Source organism: Megalops cyprinoides, chromosome 16 (assembly GCF_013368585.1).
Source record: "Megalops cyprinoides isolate fMegCyp1 chromosome 16, fMegCyp1.pri, whole genome shotgun sequence".
NCBI lineage: Eukaryota > Metazoa > Chordata > Actinopteri > Elopiformes > Megalopidae > Megalops > Megalops cyprinoides.
In genome coordinates this window covers 21074363-21089780 of record NC_050598.1, presented here as the reverse complement: position 1 = coordinate 21089780, position 15418 = coordinate 21074363, and the positions used below count along the sequence as shown (strand labels likewise).

Genomic DNA, 15418 nt, shown 5'->3' with positions numbered 1-15418 from the left:
AGAGAGGAGGCAGGGCAAGAGGGGGAGGGGGGCATTCACACACCGACCAGGGACTCATCAGTGATTAAAAATGAATCTCTGTGTAAAGCAGCATATGGGGAGGTGACAGAACACCTGCGATTAATGGTTTCGGCCACACCCTGCAGTTTTTGACTATGAACAGTCATTAAGTAAAAGGGATGAGGTGGCAGATTTTTAACGTGACAGTGCTCACTTTTATTGTGAAGTTGTGCTGGTACCCCTGGTTCTGTATTCTCGTATTTAATATGGTGAATGAGGTATAAATAGGCTTTCCAGTGCAGGCCGTGTGTCCTACTTGGCTCACGTGAGGCTTTTTTTCCTCCCTCTCCAGACATGGTCTTTCACTGGCCCCCTATTGTCCAACTGGAAAGCTGTCTGGGGCCTCCCTCTCCCTTCGCAAACAGCTGCTTCCTTCATGCCTTTTCCCCACAATGGACAAGAGGGCTTCCAGAACTCTGTCACCCGGTAACCCCACAGTCCCTGTGGGCAACTGTGACAGACAGAAGCCTGTCCTCCTCCATCCTACGACCCAACCCCCAACCTTTAAATACCTTCCCTCCCCCCTTTGCCACCAACTCAAACATGTCTCTACAGTCGTGACATGTTGTGGTAGGATAAAGGCTCCTTTACCATCCTCAGTGGCTGCACTTCACAAAGAGGTCCTCCGTTGTGCTTTGGAAGGAGGAAGTAGGAACAAGAGTAGAAACATTATAGAAGTTGGGATACTAGTATACAGGAAGTAAGTTCTTTCAAATTGTTGCTCGCTTTCTTTAAAGTGTGCATGTTTTACACTCAGAACTTCTGATTGTGTTCCCCTTCCTGTTAATCACATGCTCAGACGATGGCAGAACCAGGAAAGTACACAGAGCAGGAAGCTTGGCAGAACAATACCGAGCAGAGCAAGGCACTGTGCTCAAGAGGAAGTGGAGACATAAGCATGCACAGGTTTTACACAATTTGCAGTATACAGAGGGGAATCTGTTCAACGCAAGTTAGCTACTAACTCTCAGGAGAAATGCAGATTAATAACTTGCTTATGCACCAATGACTGAATTTACATGTCAGCTGGTCACAGGTGACCTGGTGGTTTTATCCTTTGTGAAGAATTAGTAAGTGCACCTCTATCACTGTCGCACTTTCCCTCCATTCCCCCTCACCATTCAGTAACAAACTGGGCTTGTGGATTTATTTTTTTGTGGGCTTCCTCTTAAGGGGCCAGTATTAATATTTGGAGGCGTCTATTCCACATAACCTGCAGCCCAAAACAGCCGTCTAGCAGTGATGAACCAAATCACAGCCCTTGCTGTTGCTGTGAAAAATGACAGGGTAAGAAAGATGGATGAGAGTTGAGCTAGTACTAAAACAAGACCACAGGAATTTCTACCAGAGGTGTGAAACATTTTGGTTTCCGCTTCCAATCAAGTGGTGGGGGAATCAATCTTCTTGACCATCTTCAACTTTGCAACACAATAAGGTTTATCAAATTACAAGTATGTTGTTGCAAACGCAGATTAGAATATCCAACACATAATGCTTCCTCCTCCACATTTTTACACTGAAGGCTTGTCATTCTGCCCAAGTCTGGTAGAAACTCATTCAATACCTTTTCTTAATAATGTGAAACCACTCAACACAGTGAATCATCGGGTTCAGCTCCACTGCAAGCAAGTGGACCTGTAAACTTAACTAGATACTGTTTCCAAACTGCAAAAATGGTGTCAGTTTCAGGGCAGAAAAAGATCCATTTAGCACTAGCTGCAACAGATGCATGATAGAATGCACCAAGTGCGCAGAATGCCATCTGGATTCAAAGTGAATTCCAATATGAACTGCGTGTGGAGGTAAAATATACATGAGCTTTCAAGTTCAGTGGGCAGATAAATTATGTACAATTCTTTCTTAGATGCTCTCCTGACCAAACCCATCCTGCTTTTGAGAACTTCATTAGAGTGAAGTTGCTGGGGTGAATGTAATTTACACAAACACATTTCCACAACTGCAATTTGAAGCCATTTTTAATATTTACAGATATAAATCCTGGATATTCGTAAAACACCACCACAAGCACCTACAACTACCCACCACCCCCCACAATAAATCATTTTACAGGAACTGCTTCTCTAGATAACAGCAAGACCTTTGCACCATGTCCACAAATTCATCCCTTTTGCCTCAATGCAATCAAATCCACAGAGGACATTTCTTTTGAAACCTATTTTTTTTCTATTAAAGGAATTGATTTCTTTCCATCTTTAAACTTCCCACATTTTGAAAGCTTACAATGCTAGGATTGTGTGGTAGTTTGAACACGTAAATGTGTAGTACAGTAAAGACAAGAACAAATGGAAAGTCTGCAACAGAAAAAATGACCAATTGGACAATCTTAACCTAAGGCAGAAGTTTGTGTATTGTTCTTTTCAAATTAGAGACTGGGACAGTGGTTCTGACAAGTCATTTTAATTTATTCTGACATGCTAAAAGGGAATAAATTACACTTTTATAGAATGTCCAGCAGTAAAATACTTTGAGCTGGGTCAGAGGGGGCAATAGGGAGAAAAAAAAGAAAGAGTCAGCCAGCTAACGAGTTACTGGTGTGCATCTTGTTGTGGCTAAAGGCTGAGATTAATTCAAATTAACCTTGCTTTTCTTTACAAGACTCGAAAGTATATAGAAAAAAACCCTCTCAACACGCTTACTTCGCAATAAAAAAAAAAAGAACGAAAACAAGGAGAAAAAGGTCGCTACTCTAAACAGCAGCGAAATTCTCATTTGCAGAGTCCCAGAGATATTTTACAAGATTTGCTTCACCGCAGGAAGAAGCAACAAAAACACCCTTTCCCCAAAATGATCAATTTAAAAGAGGGAAAGTCAAACTCTATAAAACTGAAAAAAATGTTAATTCTTACTGATAAAAAAGTGTATATATGTATATAAAAATGATAACAGGAAGGGTGGGAGTGGGGTGGAGTGAGTACAATTTTCTTCTGTCTCAAAACGGAACACTGAGGCCATCATAGCAATAAAATGAATCTGACAATGTTTACTTTTGCCATTTAAACATGTTAACATTTTTGAAGGAAAAAAAAAACCCAGATCATGGATGCGTACAATTTTCATCTAAGCAATTTACATACAGGTTTAGTCAAGTGATGCCTAATCTGTAATGAATATGCTTTTGTGGAGTTTATATATATTTTTTTTAGACTTCAGTATACCAAGTACAATATAGTTAATGCAGCGTTCTAAAGAGAAACCTAGTAGTCACTAGAATTTATTTTTTTAATCTTCACATTAGAAGCTCTTCTAGCACATATCAGCAGGCAGAGTCTTAATTACCTTTATGGAAAAAAGAAACCCAATGTTTGCTTAGTAATATCCAGGATTCAAGGATTCATTCATAATGACGATGAAAACAGTTAGTTTTACATCTTTTCATTTCGTTTGAGAATGAGGAAAAAAGTAGGATGAGGAAGGAAAAAAAAAAATGTGCATTTCAAATGTATTTCTTCCGACAGCAAGGACCGCCACACGTCGGAGATCACGCCACGCACAGTGACTGCACAGAAAGGGGCAAAGCTTCTGAACCCAAGCAGTTCTTTTCTGGAGGAGAGAACTCAGGGAAAATATTGGCATGTGCACAATTATATCCTCTGTGAGCCAACCATTTTATATAGTTTTCAGTTTTGAAGAAACACAAAAAAGAAAAAGAAAGTCTTCGGGAACAGGACAATAGAAAAGGCTACAGCTTCAAAGCTCCATATTTAGCCTGCTTTCTGTGTGTATATAGTATATACATACCAATATATAGATAGATGCTGTGCATTTTATCTATATATACTGATTACATATATAATATATGGAACAAAAGTTCTTTAACAGCAAAAAATGGTTGCCCACAATGCCTGGCAGGTTCTGGTGAATTTGATCCTAGATGCCGGGGTGTGATTGGAAGGCAAATCCTGCTACGACCACTCTGCTCTGCTTCATTACATTGTCATAATGCTTAGAAACCTGCAGGAGACAAAAAACAACGGAGAGAGAGAGAAAGGTTGTTCAGAGTCTTGTTTTAAAAGCATCTCAGCAACTGGGGGAGTGGGGGTGTAGGTTATAACTACTGTGATCCAAACAAGGTCAAACAAGTCAAAATATTAAGCCTGCAAAACAGAAGGGGAAAAAATGCCCCGTCATCAGCACCCTCCTCCAAGGCTGGGATCCACCGTGGCACAGCACCGGAGAGAGAAAATCAATCATTTATGCGTCTATACTGGGAGCCCCTTTAAAGCATCTCTTTCACCGCGCCATTTGAAGAGCGTTGTCATGATCAGAAGGACTTCAGTTCTAAGCTGAGTGTCCTGCCAGAAAGAACAAAGCAGGCAGCTTATGAATTATATATCTGAGGTGCGTGGTGGTGATGGCGGTGGGGGTCAGAGAAGTGTTTTTTGCATGTTATCTTGAATGGCGTTTGCACACGAGGCAAATAATCCTGGGGTTTCGTGCCAACCAGAGATCAGAAATACCCTCTTCATTGTCTGGCAGAATGGCCATACATAGGCTCCACCAATGGGCTACTGTCTGATAGCAAAGAAGCCCAGCCTTATCTGTCATTACCCTGGCAAAGTGCAGGGGTGCAGCTAGTGCCGCACTGTCAAGAATGATGCACCCACTACAGCGCTGACTTAATGGAGTTAGTCCATTTTTCCCAGGAGTGCACGCGCCAACGGATCCTTTTCACTTCACTACAAAGACAAGGAGGAATTACAAAGGCCACTGGCTGCGTTTGATAAAAGTGATGTCTCACAACACTATACATTGTTCACACAGCATAATTACACTTACAACTAACTTTCCCATGGCAAAAAAGGTGAAAATGGTGATGCCGGTGTACTCTGGCCTCGCCCTACAGGTTGTGGTAAAACTGGGTCAAGTTTGAACATGAATGCATAAGGGCTAGGCTGGGCTATATGGCAAGCTTTTACAATGAGCTATCCTTACTTCTTCCCCCTGCTTTAATTTGATCTACCATGATTAAGACACAAAAGCAGCTAAGGTATTGCTGCAGGCACACATAGTGAAGCTGTGTGGCAGGGTAATGGAACAGGTAGGCAGTCTAATGGTGGAGGGGGAGGGGTGATGACAATGCAAATACACAAAACTTTCCAGGCCTGGAGAAGCTCTGTCACGCACCCTGAGCCGAAGAACCCGTCTGTCTCAGAATCACCAAGACGACATGGTAAGGGCGCAAGGTGGATTCTCTGTATGATTACTGACACTGCGCTGACATGAATCCTGCCGTGTGCAGAACATTTCATACCCTGGAACGGAACTTACAGGGCTCTTCCATCAGCCACCAAATTCTTGACGTTTCAAGTGTCTGGGTTTCATTCCACTGGTGTGGACAGGCCAGCTGATGTAACACAGCAGACATAGTAAATAAGGTGAAAGGGGAGCTCCATTCTCCATGTGTGTGCCACATTTAGCACCCCCCCCAACCCCTTTTCAATTTAACAACTAGCCTCCGGGAAAATGCTGTAGAGGAAACCAATCAGTAACTGCTACAGTACTAAGCAGTCACACACGCCATATGGACACCACACATTTTGGTTGGTTGACATGTAGATTAAGTGAACAGGCGTTTAGCTTTCAGCTATTGGCCTGAGACTGGTTTCTGCTTCAAAGAGCCTTGCACTTTTCTTAAAGCTTTGCAAAGCTGAGTGGACATAATACCAACACAAATATATTTGTTAAGTTGTACCTGTTAAGTCTGTTAAATAGCAATTTTCCCCCTTAGGAAGTTTTGTACAAATTTTGCACAAACAATTTTTTTTGTTCGTGTAGTGTAAAACTATGACTAGAAGGCTCCTTAGTCACTCATCAAAACCCTCATGTTGCTATGGTACATGCACACATTATCCTAAAATGAATGTTAAATCACATTATGACATCACAAATGTGTATGTATACTTCTGCATGCATACTACAATAGCAACTATCCTAAAAACAGGACAGACTTGCGTAATGAAAGTGTAAATTTATGTATTGTCCTGAACTTCAACTAGGTTGGTGGGCCTTTATAAATAGCTATCAAGTGGCTGAGCACCACATATGTGCAGTAGGTTTGCCCCTATGTAGACTGAAGCCACTACAGAGCAGTGCATACTAAGATGATGGTAGCTGTCACATTTACATAATGACAATAAAAGGCACATGACATTCAAATATGTGGCAGAAGCATTTAGGAGGGTCAGCTTGCAGAAAAGAAAAAAAAAAACCTGAGGGCTTTTGGTCAGCCTACCTGTATTAACCCCATTATGCTGAAACTGCTTACTCTGAACACATTTCATTAAATGTGTCCATTGTGCGATTACGCAGGAGGGTTGCAATGCAAGTCCACATTAACAATGCTTGCATTGTTACAAGGCTAATATAATGGGCAAGCCAAACTGGTATCCAAGAAACCAGCAATCCCCCTCTAAAGAAAGTTCTTTCAAGCTCGAATACTCCAGAGCTTTCAGTTTCCATTTAAATTCCTAGCCGGGGGGAATTCAGCTTCCTCCACTCGGTTTTTTCTCTCTTATACGGGCAAAAGAGCAAGCCATTTTAACCCTCTTGAAATGGCCGGTTATTTTGTCACGTTGTTCCTTGAAATTAAATACAGCAATATGATATCCACTGACAGTGGGTTTTGACGAAAGACAGGGGGGCTTCATTTGAGAAGACATTCCATCCTCAGTGACAGCTTAATATCGCAGATGAAGGGAATGTTCCCCCCAAGGTTGCTTTCTCCACCCCCACAGCAGCAACACATAAGCAAGGTCCTATGGTACAGAGTGAGGCCGCACACACAAAACCAAAGGCAGAGTACACAAAGGATTAGTTTAATACCACGTCATCAGCAAATCCTATTTATAGCCAGCATTTCTCCAAGGCGCTTGTTTACTGCCATCATTGGGGATGTGCCATGAAAGAGATTGTAAACGTCATCCTGCTTTGATTTCATATCCATATTTAATGAATTTCAAAGCTTTCTCTCCATCTCTCTCTGCAGAGTAGAGGCCGCACTGACGGTAACAAGGCGCTGATGGAATATACAAAAAGGATTTGATTCTCATCCTAAGATGGTATTAAAGCTGATAACCTCTGACCCCAGAAAATGCTCTGTAATAATGGCCCACGCTGGAGAATGTTGAACCCATTTCATCGCCTGTATTTTGTGAGTGGACACTTTGACAGGGACTGGCTTATTTAGAGCCGTGGCGGTGATGGTTGAGTGCTAGGGGGGCTTTGGCGGTCGAGGACCATCACAGCTGCGCCCTTTCCACAGGGCCTCGACTTCATGTGTAGCAAACGTTTTAGACCATGAATAAACGTATAATCTATGGGATGTTAAGTCCCAGCTGAGCATTGAGTCCTTCATTCAAACATGTCTAATCGGTTTTAACCGGGTTTGGCAGACATGGAATTATGCAGGCTGACGGCTCTGTTATCATGCCTGCATTTGAAGACCGTGGCCTGAACTGGGGCTCCCGAACCATGAGGAAATAGAAGCATTGACAGGTGGAGAGGAGTCAGACAACTGACCCATTTAAAAACCCACAAAGTGTGTGAAAGTGTACACCTGTGTCCCCATGGGGAACGCACAGACAAAAGCCTGGAGTATCTGGGGCAGGGATACTACCTCAAAAAATAGTTGTCAAGTGAGTTCTCCTTGTGAGTGAGTACATCATAGCAGCACAGATTGACAGGGCCGAGTTGTGAAAGTCAAACTGGGCTGTAGAACTCATCTGTAAGTTGCAAATTGCAATGGCAAAAAGTTGAAATGGGTATGTACAATTACTTTTTGGTAAATACAAAATCCCAGAAAGGCTTGGTCTGTCAGAAAACATTACAGTTCATCTAAAGATCCCACCAACAACCAGGGAAATTGGGCCACCCATTATAAACTGGACTACTGGAGAAGCAGTGAAATCTTCGTCCATTTAACCGGCCTGCCAGGGCTGGCTGTCTGACACTAAGTGAAAACGAAGAACCTAAAACTGGAATTAAAAAGGTAATGGTTAAATCATATCAAGAGAACACATCAATGGAGGCACATGGGAAAAGTGAAACACACCATTTGATTACCCACCAACACACAATGAAATTTCACAGATCTTCAACACGAGAAATGTCATTGTTAGTGTGTGGTTAGAATCTCACTCCCACTCATCCATTTTCTTAACAGAATTATCTAATAGAGCTCCAATAAAGATTAACAAGTGTTAGATCCAGGAACAATGGTCGAGAGAAATCTGTATCAATATCACATCCCATTTGGAAAGAGGTTAATTCATGGAGTGGATCACTTAATAGTTTTAAGTTCACAGATGACAATTATAAAGCCACCCCTTCATCCCAAAGAAGAGTAAAGACATTTTGGCATAAAGTTAGTAGTCAAATTTCCCAAGGACGTCTTTGCATCTGCAAGACAGACCAATTGAATTTCTATAAAAATTTCGGGTGTCTCCTCGAACTAACACCGTTGTTTTGTCTACTAAATAATATGGGGGGAGAGAATGTTCCAAATCCACTGTATTTTGTTTTAAACCTACTGAGTACTAAAAAAATGAAAGCAATTGGTGTCTCCATTTTTGCACTCAAAACGTCGCTTGGCTGTTTGCTACTAACCTTTCATGTTACTCTTGGGTTTGTCAGTTTGCTTGCCTGTGGGGGTTTGTGCCTGCTGCCCCTGTCCCCCCGAGGATGCGGCCTGCTGGGCTGCTTTCTGCTTCAGCATGGTCCAGTCGAATGTGTAGTCATACTGGTGGTTCAGGGTCCTGCAGACAGAAACACAAGCGGCAGCATTGACACATACAGCTGCAGTCATGCCGAGCAGCTGCTTCAGCCTGAAGCAGCAAAGCTTTATACCAAAAGACGGAGATGGAATGCTACACAGCACGGAGGGTTCCACATGTACTGACTTGATTCCAGGGGCTTAAGAAAACCTGACTTTTAACTGAAAGAACAGCAGGTTCTACCGCAAAGGGAAGTAAAACATATAGAAGACTAACTGCTTCTTAGTCTGGAGAGATGATGAAAAAAGGAACTACTGTCTCTTGGTTTTCACCACTGGCTGAAAGGATTTTACTGTCTCAAGCCGTCTTTAACAAAGCCTACTATCTGCACACAAGCAGTAGATGCTTGAAGAGTCTAAAGTGCTTTTACAACTAACAAAAGGTATCTTCACACCCCAGTGGCTGGGTTGTAATAATTCATTCTTTGAAGAAAATCAGGTTTTGTATACGTTTTCTCTAGCCATTTGTAACAAAGTTTGTAGCTTGTAGCTGTGCGATGTGCAAGGGGGAAATTCTTTTCTGAACAGTAGCAGCATGCACTAATATGTATTACAATCCTCTGATGTCCAAAGACAGATCACTGAATACTGTCAGGGCTGATCCCTCTCTCTACTCTGACGGCTAACCAAATCTGTTCAAAACTGCAAGCTAGCCAGCCTTAGTAGCAGCATAACCGAATAACTAACAGGCACAACGAGATATTTGGCTATCTAGCCAGCAAAATTAGCACTAGCACAATAAGGAAAGATGTTAGCTCTATGTGGCTGTCACACAGTGTTGAACTGGCTATCTAGCAATTTTGAAATGGATTCTTGTGGTATTGACTTTCCATGGTGCTAATATACCAAGTACCTATGGACTCAAAAATTGCACAGTGCTCATTTGCATGAGCTTGTTTGTATTCCGGCTCTAATTCTTGGCTGAGTATCTTCCAGTCTTGCCTGAAAGTGAGACAGCACACAGATTTGGTATGCACTAGAATGCTTCTTCCCCATGCACAACTAAAAATGTAGTTTACCACAAGACTGATATTTACTTCTCCCTTTTATGCAAATCTAAGAAACTAATTGCAGTATGGACACAATTGTAATGTTGGGCGACTCGAAACCGGTGCTTAAATGTTTTATGCCTAACAGTTTAAAACTTGTGTTCCTTTCACGTTGCTTGGGAAGAACCAGCGCTAGTTAGCGAGTGACATTTTTTCATGAACCAGGGCTCTAATCCAGTGTGACAGACAGCATCCAGAGGGCCGGTAAATGTAGATCACCTGAAGAGAATGCGGAACAGCTGTCGCAGGTACATGTAATCAGGCGCCTCCTCGAACCGCAGCCCACGGCAGTAGTTCAGGTACATGGCAAACTCTGCGGGGAAACCCTGAGCCAAGCAGAGAGAAAACGTTAAACATGTATGTAAGTTTTGTATTCTTGTTAATTTCTATTTGAGCTATGAACATCCCGCCAATATGGCTTAAAAACACACACCAGGTTTAATACGTTATGAAAGGTATAGATTAATGGGTAACTCCTATATTTGTTTCCCAGTTTCTAGCACATAAGCTGTAGGCTTGACAGGCTTCCAAGCCACCATTAACCACTGCCCCTACCTTTCCTCAGGGCTTTCTGCAGGATTAGTTCACTTGAAGCGGGTTACTCAACAAAAGTGTGCATCACATGGTCTCCTGCCTGCCACTGAACACACGCACATTGCCCAGGCCTTCGTGTGCTCGGCTCAAGGCCTCAAGTCACCCTAACTCCATTTAAAGCGTGGATTAGCTTAGTCGTTTTATCCACAGCTGGTTCTGCCCTTATACGAGTGACCCGTCTTGACAGTTTCACTCTACAGGCACTCTATTTGGAGGTCCTAGGACTCATCTTTGAGACACCAAAGGACACACATAATCTCTTAATTGCCCAATGAGCTTTTACTTTTCATTCACCACTCTGAGCGACTCATGCGCAGTCCTGATATTTCAAGACCTGTGCTAAAGAAGAAACGTCTTTTCAACAAGACAGTGCTGAAGTTTGTGAGGGCTTGCTACGGGGGTAAAGACACTTACCTTACACAAAACCTCAACGGGAGTTGACATCTTTTTCTCACTAATCTTCTCATACTTCTGTTTCTTTGTGGCCGCCTGTGGAATATGTGGAGGAGAAATGAAAATGATGTGCAACACAAATTCACTCTAAATGAACACCTCTAACTCTGGGAATACGTTAAGACAGAGTTAAAGCACTTTGGGGATGACCGCCTGTAGGCCAATCTCAGGCCAAGAACTAGAGTTCAACCCTGTGCTTTGTAATTCCCAGCTCACACAGTGGACCATGTGTCCTTATGTGTGCTCTTCCACACTATAATCCCCTTCAACAAGCAAGGTGCTATAACTCATGACTTTCCCTTTTCCAAAGCTGGTCCATTGCTCAACTTACATTACATTATCTTAAAGAAGAAAATAATTTCTTATTCACATGAACACTGAACTGTGTATAAAACAATGAATGAAAACAGCTCCAAACTTTGGAATATGAGTCAAGAGATTTTTCTGCGCAGCAGACCACATGCGAAAAGGCAACAGCTGTGGAATAAGGGACTCCCAGGCAATGTGTTAGAACAGTATCCCCGTATTAACTGGACTGGGAGCCCTCGAATACCTGCCTGGCCTACCTTTAGTCCCTGCCAGGGCAGGCTGGTCCTGTTGAAGTACATCAGCACGTATCCCAGTGACTCCATGTCGTCTCGGCGACTGCAAAGAGGAGGATTCATGCATTTAATTACCCTCCATACAAAAAACTTCAAAATTAACACGACTTGTTTAAGGTGTCATTTACATATGACACCTAGAACTGGCTGGCTTGACATAGTGTCATGGAATCACCTTCTAGAAAGAAACTTCAGTGATGAAACAGTCAGAGTGTAGTGAGATAATTCCGTGTTTATTCTGAAAGCTCTCAGGGGAAAACGCATCCAAGCAATCCATGCATAGAGAAGTCAGAGCAATTATAACTTTCAGTAGTGTAGATCACAATTTTTATGCAGTGATGAGGCATGCAACTCTCAAACAACATCATTTCTAGGAAGTATCCAGGCAGAAAAGTTATAATTGTATTTTGAAATATTCGGTGGTTAGCAGTTAATTGAAAATGAAAAACTCCCTAAAATAAATTCTTTTAAACTTGAGCCAGGTGAAACCATATCTATTGCTGACCGGGCATGACCTGTGTGCTTCATTAGACCCACACAGGACAGAAACAAGTCAAGGCCGTGGAGCAGATAATCTGCTCCGCTCAGAAAAGATACAACATCCTTAACATTTCAGGAGAGTACACGGAGGGCTTTGTCAAGAACAACATCTTTGTGTATAACTTTTATACATGCAGGTAGAAACAAAGAGTACAAAATGATCACACAGAAGGCACTCAGCTCTAACACAGCTCCTACATTCACTAAAAAATGCTCTAATAAAATGCAATAAACCTACATAGCTTCCATGGCTTGAAGATGTCAGGAAATAAGAGAACTGCCCCTTCATTCATTATGACAAACATGAGTGGCACAGCCCTGTTCATCGTAAGCAGGACTGTGGGTCAAAGGGAGGTGTAGCTGCCAGTGACAGGAAGCAGCAGCCCTAACAGGGATGTTTGGCATGTCCTGCCCCCAGTGAAAAACTAGAAGCAGGCTTGCCCGTTAAAAAGTGCCCACGACGGATACTCACCTCTGCTCAATGCCCAGGTGTGCGTTGATGCTGGCATAGCGAGCTGTACCTGTGAGGTTTTTATCTTCTCTGTAGGGTATGTGTTGCCGTGTCCTGTTGTCCCGGTATTTTTTTGCCAGGCCAAAGTCAATGAGGAACAACTGCAAGATGGGGAATAGAAAACACACGCGCACACACAGACAGACATTTTAGACATGCTGTTTGGCGTGACCAGGGCACAATCCACAAAATGGGAGCCGCTAGTTATTCTTTACTTCCAATTTCCTGCCTGGTGTCTCATTTGTCTTGACTTCAGGAGCAACGATCTTCCTGAACCAAGATGGATATCTACACAAACAATGCAGCCCATGTGAGCCTAGAGGATCAAAGTAAACGGCTTCCCACCAGATCACAGGGGAAGTGAGAGCAGGAAACCAGCAAAGCCAAACACAAGGCAGGCGGTATACAACAAGCAACACCAACTGCCTGCATTCTTCAACTGGGTCCTACACTAGAGTCCTTCACGGTCATGGCAATACAAGTCATTTATGGAGGTCTGTGCTTTTGACACAAAGCAGTCCACATGTGCCCATGGGCAAGAGCCTGAGAGTGCCTCACCCACGGTATTCTCCCCTCTCCACTGAGGCAGCAGTACTGCACTGTAATGGTATTGAAACAGAACCACTCAGCCATGCATCTTTGCTTGCTTGGCTCAGCGAGGGATTCAAACCTTATTTCCTCTTGTCAAGAAAATTAGTTACGCCAAGCGTGAAATTCCACTTAGACACTTCTATCTGGAAAGTCCAGTTGGGAAAAGACAACCGTGCACACGCGAACGCCGCCCGCCACTCCACGTCTGAGACTCGCTGCTGCAGAGTGCCAAACATCCATTTTAGATGTTCATTAACTTGAGTTTTTTTCCCCTCCCATCCCATAAGTACCTTTGCTTGTATTCAGCTGCAGAAGCAGAATGGAACATCGCAGGGTCTATAAATACTCAATGTGGCTAAGCCAGGACACCCAATATAGAATCTTTCAGCGTTCACAGAACAGACAGCAGGGGGTGGGAATGCAGTGTGCTTCTTCCTCACTTTCATGTTACAGTTTCAGTGTGCTGAATTTTAATTACAGCTGGGAAACCTGATTTGGAAAATGTAAAAATGCTTTTCAGGTGGGTGCCAACCATATTTGGGCTATAAGTTATATGAGCTAATCTGTCCAATAACACAAAGCATAGCAGGAACTATTATTTGAAAACGGCCTGTGTCAGACCACAGTATTCCCAAAATTTAAATCCTCTCCTAAGTTGCACTCCAGGGATCTTACACTGTAATGTAGCACTTTCTTAAATGAGAAGTTTGAACATTACTTTCTGACTGCTTACAAATTTCAGCTGCCATGTTACTCAAATAGAAATCAACCAGTTACATTTATCCAAACAAGATGACAAAAACTGCAAGAAATACCAATCACTCATGAGCTAATGTGCATCACTGGGGAACACACCGGCAGTGTTTACTGACACTTAACTCTTACCTCATCCCAAAAAGGGACAAACAAGCTTGGCTGACATTTCCTTTATGAGGAAAGCAATAATGGCACTTGGTCCTCCAACAGTTACTTTTTTATGGGTGTTTGAAAGTACAATGTTGAATATGTCCAATTTAAACCAAAAGAAAACAATTACTGTAAATACTAAGGTAGTGTTAGGTTTGGAAAATGCTGCAAATCATTTACTGCACAAATGGAAGATGCGGCTTCCAGTAACATGAAGCTTTTCTGACAAGTCATTTCACTTTCATTGAGGAAGTGGTCTCTTGTAAACACTGCTCCGTAGACTAGACTATGTGAGAACCTCTTCCTCTTCTGACGACAATCATTTACTCTTCCCGCAGACACGCAACCTAAAGTCAGGAAGTCTATGAAAAAGCAAAACTATGAACACACAGACTTTAGTGCAGAGCAGAGCCACCTATGTCATATGTTGCTTAAATGAGTGCTATCAGAAATCAGAAGGCCAGGATCTAAAAGCTCATTTTAACCACTCAGAGAAATTATCTGGGGAAAAACACATTATCCCTGCCACATAAATTACATATAATTAAAAACATTTTTGGCACAATTTTCACAAGACCAAAATATCACAGCTAGAAATGGATTTTTCTGGTACTCCATCACCTTAAAAAACACGTATCTGACCAGTTTTCTAGACAAAACAAGACAGGCTTGGTGGCCAATGCCTTTTATTCTTGCAGGGATCAAAGCTTTTCGATTCAGGTTTATTGAACAAAGGCATCACAGGCTACTTCCTGAGAACAGCATTTCACAAACTCTCTCTTGAGGTATCACTGTCAACAGCCTTCAACAGCAGGATGGGTCAGAAGGAAACAGCAGCCTGATAGTGAACAAAATCTGCCCACACCCTACTGCCAGGCCCACTACTTCCACACACACACACACACAAACACACACCCTTGCACTGCACTCCTATCTCTGTGTCCCTGGCTGCTGGCCAGGAGCAGGCTGTGACATCAGCCCTCCTCCAGGCAGCTGGTTCAGATGAGCTCGGCAAAAGATATGCTGTGAGTGGACCTCTAAAAGCAGGCGACTCACCCTGTGCCGATCCTCCGCCCCCATCCTTCTCTCTGGAGTGTGCATACCCAGACCTATCACCATCAAAGTAAACTCCACAGCGGCTTTTACCTCCACAGGTTGCTGAGGTATGACAATTTCGTGGCACGTCCTTTTGTGCCGTTCACAGAGGACAGCATCAAAGTCTGCGGACTGATTCTGATCACAGCATGGCATAAGCACGCTTCCTGCACCACCAGATTTTCAGGTACTCTGCCTTCCTCAGCGAGACTGGAGAGTGAGTGCT

The 15418-nt window shown here is 42.8% G+C and overlaps 1 protein-coding gene across 4 annotated transcripts in view; it reads right to left on the bottom strand.

The window, feature by feature from the left end:
• Positions 1 to 3035: 3035 nt before the first annotated feature.
• Positions 3036 to 15418, bottom strand: part of csnk1a1 (casein kinase 1, alpha 1) — a 29903-nt gene continuing 17520 nt past the window's right edge. For 2 of the 4 annotated variants that reach the window (XM_036548322.1, XM_036548326.1), the window contains 6 exons: positions 12562 to 12701; positions 11514 to 11592; positions 10909 to 10983; positions 10120 to 10226; positions 8686 to 8834; positions 3036 to 4032 (listed from right to left, as the gene is read on the bottom strand). In XM_036548322.1, the coding sequence (XP_036404215.1) occupies positions 4025 to 4032; positions 8686 to 8834; positions 10120 to 10226; positions 10909 to 10983; positions 11514 to 11592; positions 12562 to 12701 (558 nt within the window). In that variant the 3' untranslated portion in view covers positions 3036 to 4024. Of the gene's footprint in view, positions 4033 to 8680; positions 8835 to 10119; positions 10227 to 10908; positions 10984 to 11513; positions 11593 to 12561; positions 12702 to 15418 lie in introns of those variants that run through there. The other 2 variants (XM_036548325.1, XM_036548324.1) reach the window with 2 other exon arrangements.